Here is an 11,790-nt window from a genome sequence, read left to right on the forward strand (position 1 = left end):
AAAAGTTGTAAACCGCAAAGCTCTAGTGAATTGTTGTATGTAAATGGAAGGGGTCCCAAATGACCACTACAGGATAATTAATCACTCCCCACCCATGCAGCATCCCATTCTACAAGTTGTAGTTTTTTAGGTTATTCTAGTGTGTGTGTGTGTGTGTGTGTGTGTGTGTGTGTGTGTGTGTGTGTGTACGAATTCTCTTCTTTGCCCTGCTTCTGTAGGACATTTTCTCACTGCGCTAGTGAAAAATGTGGAAAGTCTGCAAATGAGGATAGAGGTTAAATGATTCTGAGCAAAAAATAAACCTGTAGATAAATAAAAAATACCCCATAGGAATAGCAGATGTTTAGTGGAACATCTGTCACCATAGCGAAAGGGGTTTGCTGTTATTTACAACTATAAGTTAATTTCTCTTGCTGGCAAAAATGAGGAAGACTTTTATTTCATTGTTTTATTACAAACCGAAGAGATGCCATTGATGGCAGCAAGCACAAGTAGAAACTCACAGTCATGTTTGCAAATCATACCTTTTTTTTTCCCATGTCAGCATATCTTAGGAATGATGTACATAAACATTTTAGGAATACCTGAGAGGGAGAGGGGTCTGTGTAAATCAGTGCTTGGTATCCCATAATTCCATTCACAAAATAGCCCCCATCACCCCCAAAAAAAGAAATCAAAATTCACCCCAAACATTCACTGAAAATCACTTTTCTTTCAAAACACCTTTGACAGATGGCACTTTTTCCTCCTGTGGTGTCGATTAAAGCAGAGTGGTTTCTGATCGATCTGAAAGGCTCAGACGAAAGCACATGGAAGATGAACGCAAATGGAATTGTAAATGCCTTATTAGTTTGTGTTCTTTTTATACAACAGAAATCCGGTTTTATAAGAATGATACGAAAGAAAGGGGAGAGCTTTGATGGATTATGTGTCGTGCAGACAGGAATACAACTCTCTGGGAAGACTGGATTGTCCTCTGTTGATACGGGAAATTAATGGAATAGGGCTGAACTTAGTGGATCTGACTGGAATTATCAAGCACATCCCTTATAAACAGACAAGATAAACAATTTCCACACTTTATGTCCCCAAAGCACCTCAAATAACTTTCATCCATGCTTGTACTGCAACAAAAGATTTCATGATGCTTCTCTAGATGTGTGATATTGTGCATGCTAGAGCGCTATGATCTGTCCAAATATGGCTTTTAACGTGTTTTAAGACATGAGCGGTGGTAAACATTTCAGCAGGTTACTGTGAATGCGAGACCTGAGGCAAAACTCTCGATTCAGGATTTTTTTTCCCAAAGTAACCCTCTTTTACTCTCAGCGTCCCCATTGCCCAGTCCACGACTTGACATCCGTGACTTTCCCTTAGTCTCATTAGTCTCATTCATTTAAAACACAAAGGGCGAATATCTCAGAAGATGTCGTGGCTTTTGCGAACCAACTGCAACTGGCCGTTGGCTGTTGAGCGACTTGGCTCTGTGGGCGACTTTGCTCTGTGTTGCCAAGTCAGCTTCGCAAGATTTTCTTTTAATGATAAATATCTACTCTCATATCATGCAAATGCTGAACTTTTAGCTTTGTTTAAATGCCCTTAATTTCCAATCCTGCTAATTATGTGAACACTGTGTCACCTCACATACATTAGTCCTTCCAGTATACTTTTGAAAGGCTTTTCTATACGCGTTAAACTGTTTCCATTGACAATCATCACACCTACATGACATTGTCACTGGCTCATGCAGTGACAACGGGCTGGTGGGACATAGTGGATGCAGCATGAGAACTGGCAGAGGTGAACCCTAAAATGTCATTACACACCCCGAAACCGCTCCATCATTTTTTTGACTGAGAAGCATTCCAACACAAGAGGTGCACTGATGCGTCTGATGCACACTGGTGTCAGCTGATCGAACATTTAAGAAGTTAACAAGGAAAAACGACAACGAAAAAATCCTCAACGTTATTGGTCACATCTTTTTCATGATAACATTAAAGTAACTTTTGGCCCAGAATCAGTGCCTCCAAACCGAAAAACTCTTTACCACTATAATTACTAGGGGTGTGACGATTTAAGTGTTGCACACTGTGTAATGGTTAACTCTGTGAAAAACATTCAGAATTATGAAGACATTTGAAATAAGGTTCAGTCTGCATTATAAGGGGAAGAACCAAAAGACTTCATTATGGAAGCTTTCACTGGAATTTAGTTCAGAGGAATGTGATGCGCAAAACAAGAGATAAATTAATCTTTCCTGGATCTTAATTCTGTCATTGTTGATAGCATGGTGAGTGCACAGGCTATTTCACACCAAGTTGTGAGCTCATGGTTTTGTTACACCCCTAATAACTACACCAAATATTACAGTTGTCTGTTATAGTAGAATGACAATGGAACCGGTCACACTTGCCTGCAACAAAACCTATTTGAAGTTTGCAACATAATTTCAAAGATGTTACGAGCGCAGAAGCTGTTCGTGGTCACTTGGATCATCTTCTGATGTTCCCTCATAGATACACCTCCATTGTGTTGAGGATCATGTGGCGACAGAGCGGACAGTTCTGCTGGTAAAGCGGCTGCCTCAAAAGTATATTCGTGCAGTCTGTACACAAGCAGAGGTGCCTGCACGGCAGGAGCACCACTGTTTTGGGACAGTCCTGGCAGATAACGCACTTCTTCCGGTCCTCCTGTTCATTCAGCAGCGTCAGGAGATTTTCGGCTTGAGACTGGCCCTGCTTGCCCGCAGGTGGCTGCTTCTTTAGCGGTCGGTCCTGGCTAGAAGAAGGGAGAGCCAGATCCTGCGGGTCCCGGTGGGCGCCGTCGCCTGCGCTACCATCAGGCGGGTCCCGTCTCTCTTCTCCTGGGTCGCCGTCACCACGAACTCTTGGGAGTTGCGTCCTCAGCACCAAGCCCAATTGGCTACTGTGTCGAGACAGCTCCTGCCAAATCTGGCTCTCCAGCTGGATGAGGTGATGGAATATCCGGTTTAAGTGTTGAGCGGCACGCCGTAGAACTTGCAAGATGTTCTGCCATATCAAAGCAAGGCAGTGTAGAGCCCAATGAAATCCCTGCACGCTGGGGTTGGAGTAAATGTAATCTACAACACGCGTTACAACCTGTCTAGATAACGCTGGGTTTAAATAGGCGGTAGTGGTCAGCGCTATGGTGACAGTGAGCAGCAGACCGTAGAAATTCAGGATGAAGATGCTAATGAACATGTGAATGAGTGAAACCAGGAAGTCTATCACCAGTTTACATGGCGACCACAGGATGGCCGACGTGCCGACCAGGATGCTGTAGAGACACGTGAAGGAGGTCAGTGTGAGTTCCAGCACCGTCTGAAGGGGGCTGGACACAGTCTGCCACACACTGACCACAGCAGAGTAAAGGTGCAGGGCAGCGATGAGAGCAAAGTTGACCAGTGTGTTGGTGAAATAGACCAGCAGGCTGAGGGCAATGCTGCAGGCCTCCTGGAGCGAGAGCAGACAACGGCACAGGTGCTCCTTCCCGCGGAGCAGCACGTGCATGGACAGGTAGCCAACCATCTTTAGGCTCTCCAGCAACCCATCCAAAGCCAGGACCAGGCTCCCCAGCGTGGCGACAGTCCCCTGGGCGAGGTCTGACATCCCCTCTGCCATAGACACCAGGCAAAACAGGGTAAAGTTGCACAGAGCCACCAGTGAGTTGACGAAGAGTGTTGGCAGGCTGTTTATAAAGTTCACCACAGCCAGCAGACTCCGTATTATCGTGTGGACGATGAGGAAGTTCACGTCCAGCAGCAGGCAGACCGCGTCCAGGCATTTTCCCACTGTGGAAATCACGAAGTTCACCAAACCCATGGTCCCTCCAGTCTGGGTCGTTTACTTTGCGTGGCTCTCAGGTCGTCTCCACGCCAGAGTCCATGTTTTAGTCCACGAGCTCGGGTTAAAATACTCCGTTACATCTTGCTCGGACCTGCACTTCGTTATGACTTCTAGGCAAAACAGTGCGGCATCTTAAAAAGAAAGACATGAGAATACACGGGATTTATTTTCACGCTTCGATCCTGTGCGTGCAGTTGATACTACAAGCTAACGTCACGACTAACACGCGTTACATGGGCGGATGTTTGGTTTCGAATTTGTCTCGCACACTTCCGCTTGGTCCTGAAATCTACTCTCCGGCAACAACAATGTCCGGAATGTGTAACGGATTAGATGGCAAGAGTGTAAAATCATTATGTGTCACAATTTAATGAAAAAAACAGAGTGAATACTCACTTTGAGCTTGGGCATGTTGACCATTGTTAGTGTCGTCGCCATATTTGTTTTGGTCATGTCAGCTGACCTCGACAGCTTCCTTCCTGTGAGCGCGCGACACACAAATACAACCGTTTTATACCTAATAAAACGACATTTTACAATTAAAAGAGTATTGATGAAATGAATGTATTCAAATGAACATCGTTAAATATATAAAAATGTCAAGAGTAATTATAACAACGGTAATGATAATTGATCATTATTGTTATAATTATCGTATCGTAATAGATTATATTACAATACATATCAAACAATGAAATAAGTCATAATATTCGTATAATTTTTTAACCTTTTTAACCTTTTAACGACATTTACAATTAAAAGAATAGAAATGGAATGAATGTATTTAAATGAATATCATTAAATATTAAAAAAAGTCAAGAGTAATTAGAACAACAATAATTATAATTGTTCATTATTATTAGAATTATCATACAATAATAGGTTGTATTACAATACATATCAAACAATGAAATAAGTCATAATATTTATATAAAATGCCAGCAATAATTTTTTTTATATTGTTATTCTCGATAGTTTTTTGACAATACTATTATCACAAACAAAAAAAAAGACAAAACATAAATGAAACACCGTTTTTTATGATTTTGTGAAACTTTTCATTGAAATACTCCTTCAAACAATAGGAATACAGAGGACTTACATTAAGAAAAGACTTTGACAGAAAAGCCAAGAGACAACTGCCTTTTTTTGTCAAAGTCAGTTCTCAAGTTACATAGTTAAGCATAAATAGAGTTCTCTCACAGTCACCCTGCCCACCTCCTCTGTGTGTGCGTGTGTGCGTGCGTGTGCGTGTGTGAACATGTGTGTGTGTGTGTGTGTGTGTGTGTGTGTGTGTGTGTGTGTGTGTGCGTGTGCGTGTGCGTGGTTGCATGCATAGATTGTAAGTTTTATATCAGCTCACTGTTAGACACCATAAACCTTTTGTGAAAACGCAGCTTGCCTTTGAAATCAAGACTTCCCCCAAATCTCCTGTCACACCATCAACTTATGGGGGATTTATTCTATTTTTATTATTTTTTAACCTTTTAATCTCTGTCAAATTGTTTCTGTAAAACAGGCCGCGTTCTTAATATCACACTGTCTGAGATGGCGCTGTCAGAGCTGTCAAGTGAATCCAGTTGTTCCCCCGGTCTATACAATGGAGTCATGATGTCACAAGGGGGAGGTAGATGCAGCCCTTTTCACCAGATTTATATTGTGGGTGTCAACGTTACAAAAGGCGTATCTCAAATGACCTTTTATGGTTGACATCACACATGGAAATGTGTTTTAGGAAAACTGTGACGCACAATTTTAATTTCATTCTTGTCAAAATCATCTAATCGTGGAAACTGGACTTAAATTTTTCCACTTGAAGATGTTTACCCCCTCATCCGAGAGGCTTCTTCAGTTCTACTGACCTGTGGTGACTTTCCGGATATATAATTATGTTATATTAAGCGTTATATACGGTTATATTCAGTTGCCACGACAAGAAGATTTCGACAAGAATTCACCATGACCTGTTTGATTGAGAACCATCACGGACATTTTTTAATTTTAATTTCATAAGTGTCTAAATTTGTCTTGTTTATTCACACTCTTAGAATGTATGTTGTCTTCTGAGAGATTTACTAATCCGGGCAAAGAAGTTAGGGTAAAACTTCCAATGCAGATGAATGATTGTATTTTAAGAATTGAAAACATTTCCTGTGAGGACGGATGATTTATACAAGCATTTTGAGGGTTATTTTTTCAGAATTCAAGTGATGTTTTGCATGATAAGAAGTCTTATAGCTCAACATCAAGATCAGCACTGCTGAAATCAATACAGATAGTTTTCTTCTCTATTTATAAGTACAAATGTTGAACCCAAACCAAGTAGATTTCATGCGGTGACTGTCTCGTTTGAAAGTATCAGCCTGTTTGACCGTGAAAAGTCAAAGTGTGGCAGTGTCTAATGTTGGATTTGACCTATAATTCGGGGTATCCGGAGTTTACTTTCCATTCATTTTAACACAATTTTACTTACTTCGATAAAGTCTGTCATTACCTTCGCTATTCAACAATGACTCACAAGATCTTGACCATCTGCAAGAATCTTTGTAATATTTCTTTCCTGAAATTGCGCCTCATCCAGCCCATCACAATGGGCCCCACACCCCGCAAGCATGTTTTTCTTTGTGTGGAAACATCACTGATATGATCATGTGAAATCCTGTTACAAACATTTGGCCGCTTGAAAGGCATTTTATGATTCAACTGGGATATGACGGGACAGGAAGAGACCCTATGAGAGGCTTGTACCATACTTTGGTTCCTAGCAGAGATTACAGTAGCCATCTCCATCTATGGGAGGAAACGTTACCCATTCAAAATAACATGCATTAACATGTCATCTATTCATTAACCAGGGATTCTTTGACTTACAAAAGCCTTAAATTACCAAACATGCTGGACTTTGGAGGCAACAGCAGAATGAAGTCATTCATATTCATTAATGTGTATTTTTTCATGAAAAAGACCTCAGAAAAAGATGATATTGAATAAGGCGTCGAGACTTTTCCCTTCTAGGCTGTGATTTTCGCAGTTTTTTTTAACGGAATTTTAAACAAGGCAAACGTCTAAACAGGAAACCGCTTTCTTAAAATAGGCAAATGAAAGAGACGGAGACAGAGGGGACACACGAGGGGCTCGCACAGGATGGGCCTGAGACTGAAAGACAAGCCGAACCCTTGACGTGTTTCCTACAAAGAACTGAGAGACCATGGATGACAAATTGGAAAGACATGGGGATTTCACCCGCTGTGTCATTTCCAGTCTTGAGAAATGCGCATTTGACCTACCCTTCCGTGTCTTTCTCCGGTTTACCACCTGCAGACACGTACAAAAAAAATTCTCCTCGCTGCTCGGTGGTGACCTTCAGGTGGAAATAGCAAAGTATTCAATCCTCACTTGTTCAGTATCGTGCACAGAGTGAACATGTGGGACAGTGTTGTGTACATCTAGAAAACTATCTCCCTCTCTCGCAGAGTTATTCTTTCTCCAATGATGTTTGATGAATGTCAGGTTACGGCATCTGGATGTTTTTTTTCGATGTATAACATTCAGTGGTGACGGAAAATAAACTCAAAATACAACTCAACTCACAAATCATATCATTAAATAGAAAGGTTTTACTATTTAGACCTTCATTTCAGCAAACTTTCATCTTGATCTAGGCTGGACTTTAGTCGATCACGTATTTGATTATATACATATATTTAAGATATAGGAATGACAATAAAAAATAGAGCAAGGTGAGGATGTAGTTGAAAACCTCAAATAGTCAAAAAAAATATGAAGCAAACCCCATTGTGTCAAGTCAAATAGTTGACAGCGTATTTTGAATGACTACTTTCTCTTCAGAAAGAGTTTTAATCTAAATATTCTCATTTCAGACTTAAATTAGAAAAGTAATGTATCCACTGGACGTTCTGTTCTCGGACAGGAGAGGAAGCTACACCGTACTGAAAATCTGTCATCATCTCTCCGTGGAATGGGTTTTGAGATTATTTTTTGTCACATACCCAGATTTTTGGGCTTATTTGGGGACTCTCGAATTGACATTCTTTGATTTTGAGATTATCTTGGCAATCCGCCGTTCAACTGGACTCGCATAACGCGAAGGACATTGAGGGTGAGGGGTAAAACTCCAAACATTGAGCAATTAGAGGAGACTGCTCACGATCCCAGAGTAAGACCCGGCATTCCACAGTCACCCTCCGCCTCGAGCCTGCCGCCTCCATCACTGAGTGGGCAAAAGGGAGTGATGGCGGCTGAGAAAATATGAAAAAGGGGCAAAGGTGACTGATGTCTTTATCCATGGCAGAGAAAAAAAAAGTAAAATTAATACTGTGGAGATTCCCCAGCATGACTTTAATTTTCCCCATGAATGCCGCACGTCTGTAGGATTTCCATGCTTCAGCTTCCTGCCTCCATGAGTCACTAATCTGTGAGCTCACCCTCTAGAATAACATGATATGGGTCACGATTTCAGGTGCAAATAACCACGTGAGACCGCGGCCTATCATAGATATTTATTATCAAACTGTATGCAGATTGTCATTTAACCACCCGGTAAAATTACCCATTTAATTCTGAGAAGACCAAGGAATCTTTAATATGATCCTCTTAAATACAATGCAATTTTTAATGTTAAATGTATTTTCCATCTTCAGTGAAAAATATGAGGCATATTGCAATCACATATACTTAGAATATCGCAGAAACTTTCACTGGGATATGTTTTAAAGTGCTGAGCCAAACCTCATTATGTCAATATTAAGTCCAGAATAACAATGTCTCAAGTTCTGTTTGTATCTCTCACACACACACACACACACACACACACACACAAACACCAATCATCCATCTTTTCTTTTCCTAATATGGCTGGAACGCTGAAGAATAGTGTCTGTGGGAGGATGTATTTTAATTAATGCCTCCTATCACATGTAGTCGCCATGGAGAAGCAATGTTCAGTTCTTTGCCCATGTAAATGTCTCTTTGTGTGCTGTTGTGATGGAGTCAAGAAATTCAAATTTCTCTCCCACTCTCCTCGGAGTCCCCTCACCAGACCAACGCACACTCAAAACCCCCCTGTCTTCTAGAGTGTGTGGAGCGAGGACAATAGCTGTCTCTCAGGGCAGAACCCCCCCAAAACAACGGGCTGTCCGGTCTGGCATCATTGGCTTGGAAAGAATGACATCTTTTCCTCTCTTTCCTTCCTTCAAGCTTTCCTTAGCCCATGATCACAGCGCTGCGACTCGGTGACATTAACGTAAGATGTTTGTAACTGCCCAACACTGACTGATTGCTCACATGTGTGAACGAAACGCAACGGGACGGTGTCTTTTGGAGTTGGAGCCGTGATTGATTTTTTTAACTCTTAAATGAAAGAGTCATTTACATACAAAGCCTGTCCGAAAAGGGGCTCAATACAGATTAGATGGTGTTCTTGACGCCTCACAGTTTGAAATACCCGCCACATTTCATGTTTTTACGCTATGAGCTGTTTGTGTTCTAGATTTTCTCCAGTGCAAACTAATAACCTGATTTCATGTCTGATATTGAACTTTCTGAAAAGGTGTTTAAAGTTAAGCAACAATGTCGACCGATGTATTAAACAATGACAATTGACCTCATGATGAAACAGAAACCCCCTTTTTTTTTCTGCCCGACAAATACAAAAAGTTCCCATATCTCTATACTTTCAATTGTAATGAAGGCACTGTTGCTTTTTAAACATTTTTATGTGGTCCCTTTTTTTAAAACATAATTTTATTCAAAGAATATGCTGGACAGACATTCATTACATTTCTCACATTTAAGCATATATAAATGGATTAGAGAACGGAAAATGGACCTGTTTGGACGCTTGCCTGGGATTCACCTGGATAAAGCAGTTAAAGAGCTGGGGGTTTCCCCCGCCAGATATAAGCATGTTGTTATTAAACGTTACCAGGCCTGGGAGCTCCGCAGAGGAGGGGAGAGCGCTTTTCCTGCTTTTATTTTCCTCCTTCAGTTCCCAAACCCATTGCCCCTCAAAAAATCCCAAATGTCCTGTCCAGGATGTATCCCATTAGATAAAGGGGAAAAGGGTACATTTTTGGAATTTGTCCTTAAGGAGCTTCACAAATGAAATGAAAATAAGCAAATATTCCCATGATCTTTATGTTTAGACATGCAACTCACTCATACTTTGTGGGCCGCACCTAGATAGCATGCCAGCCGAGTCTGTTCTAAATCACTAACCCTCACTTGACTGAACAATGTATTTGTTTTGAGAGCACATAGTTCTCTGCTATCGCTGCAAACCATAAGGACCGTACTTCACGGAGGAAATGAATGCAGCCACACGTTTACATCCTTTACATCGGCTTGTTATGTGTTATGCAGCATCTAAAACAATGTTCTCACTTACCCCTTTATTTGGCGTAACAAGCAGAAAAAAAAAAGATTCAGAAGAGATTAGATTCGAACTACTTATATATACTTGCTTATAATAATAATAATGATAATAATAATTATGGCCTGCCTTTCACTCTTTGAAAGCTGGGATAGTTGTAGTTGATTATTATTATTATTATTATTATTATTATTATTGTTATTATTATTATAAAAGACTATGTAATATATAAAATACCATAAAATAATAATAATAATAATAATAATAATAATTTAATCATCCATTCATCATCTAAACCATTTATCCTACACCTTGGGCTGTGCAAGGGAGGGGGAGGGGATGAAGTCTATCCCAGCTGTCAAAGAGAGAAAGGCAGGCCATGATCAGTATCGTTATTATTATTATTATCATTATTATTATTATTATTATTCAGAGAGAAGTGGATACAGAAAATAAGACTGGAACGAGGAGGTTGAGTCGCTGTGGCGCCCCCTGAAGGGAAAAACCCTAAAGGAAAAGTAGAGGATCAGTGACGTAATCAACATCTTTCTGTATGTATGTATGTATGTATTTATTTATTTATCAGTAATTTTATTTTGCTAGACATTTGTGGGAGGTACTTCAGGAATAATGGATGAACTTTGGCTGCTAACATTTAATCAGTTCATCTTATAATTATGATCCCATTTGGAGAAAAAAACATTTAAAAAATCACTAAGTGGATTTATCTGACAGAGTTATGGTGGCTTGCAATAGTAGTTATATCCCTTGAACTTTTTCACATTTTGTCAACAAACAACAAACAAATAAATAAATATATTTCATTGGATTTTTTTTTTTGCAAGAGACCAACACAAAGTGGTACACAGTTGTTAAGTACAAAGAAAGTTATACATGACTTCCTGTTTTTTTCATTTTACAAATAAAAAAAAAAACGAAAAAGTGCGGTGTGCAAAAGTATTCTGCCCCCTTCTCTCTGAGTGCAACAGATTGCCCTCAGAAACCGCCTGATGATTGCGAAATGATCAAATGTTGATCTAATGGCTAGATCACCTGTGTGTTATGTAATTTCAGTACAAATGCAGCTGTTCTGTGGCAGTCTCAGAGGCTTAAGAGGCTACTGGGGAATCATGCAGCATCATGAAGTCTGAGAAACACCGCGGACAAGTCAGGGATAAAATTGTAGCGATGTTAAAAGCGGGGTTGGGCTGATGAAAGATTTCCCAAGCTTTGAACATCTAACGGATCGACGTTCGAGCCATCATCCTGAAATGGAAAGAGCATGGTACAACTTTGAAGCATACCAAGACATGGGTGATCAGAGATGCAGCCAAGAGGTCCATGGTGACTCTGGACAAATTGCAGAGAGCCACAGTCCTCAGGACAACTATGGGTCGTGCACTGCACAAGTCTGGGCTTTATGGAGGAGCAGCAAGAAAAAAGCGTTTTGTTTGCAGATGACATTGTCATTTGTAGTGAGAGCAGAGTACAGGTTGAGGAAAATCACAAGAGGTGGAAGTATGCTCTGGA

The 11,790-nt window shown here is 40.5% G+C and overlaps 1 protein-coding gene across 1 annotated transcript; it reads right to left on the reverse strand.

The window, feature by feature from the left end:
- Positions 1-441: 441 nt before the first annotated feature.
- rnf26 (ring finger protein 26) lies at positions 442-4,318 on the reverse strand. The gene is made up of 2 exons (XM_086164537.1): positions 4,266-4,318; positions 442-4,000 (listed from the first exon to the last, which is right to left on the reverse strand). Exon 2 carries the CDS (start codon positions 3,843-3,845, stop codon positions 2,514-2,516), a length of 1,332 nt encoding a protein of 443 aa, XP_086020663.1. The 5' UTR covers positions 3,846-4,000; positions 4,266-4,318; the 3' UTR covers positions 442-2,513.
- Between the last annotated feature and the right edge of the window lie 7,472 nt (positions 4,319-11,790).

Source organism: Fistularia commersonii, chromosome 18 (assembly GCF_037954325.1).
Source record: "Fistularia commersonii isolate RoL2024-O1a breed Wild chromosome 18, RoL_Fcom_v1.0, whole genome shotgun sequence".
In the NCBI taxonomy this organism is placed as follows: Eukaryota; Metazoa; Chordata; class Actinopteri; order Syngnathiformes; family Fistulariidae; genus Fistularia; species Fistularia commersonii.

Excerpts from the sequence above, each read along its gene's own strand:
- rnf26 (XM_086164537.1), bottom strand. The coding sequence starts at position 3,845 with ATGGGTTTGGTGAACTTCGTGATTTCCACAGTGGGAAAATGCCTGGAC.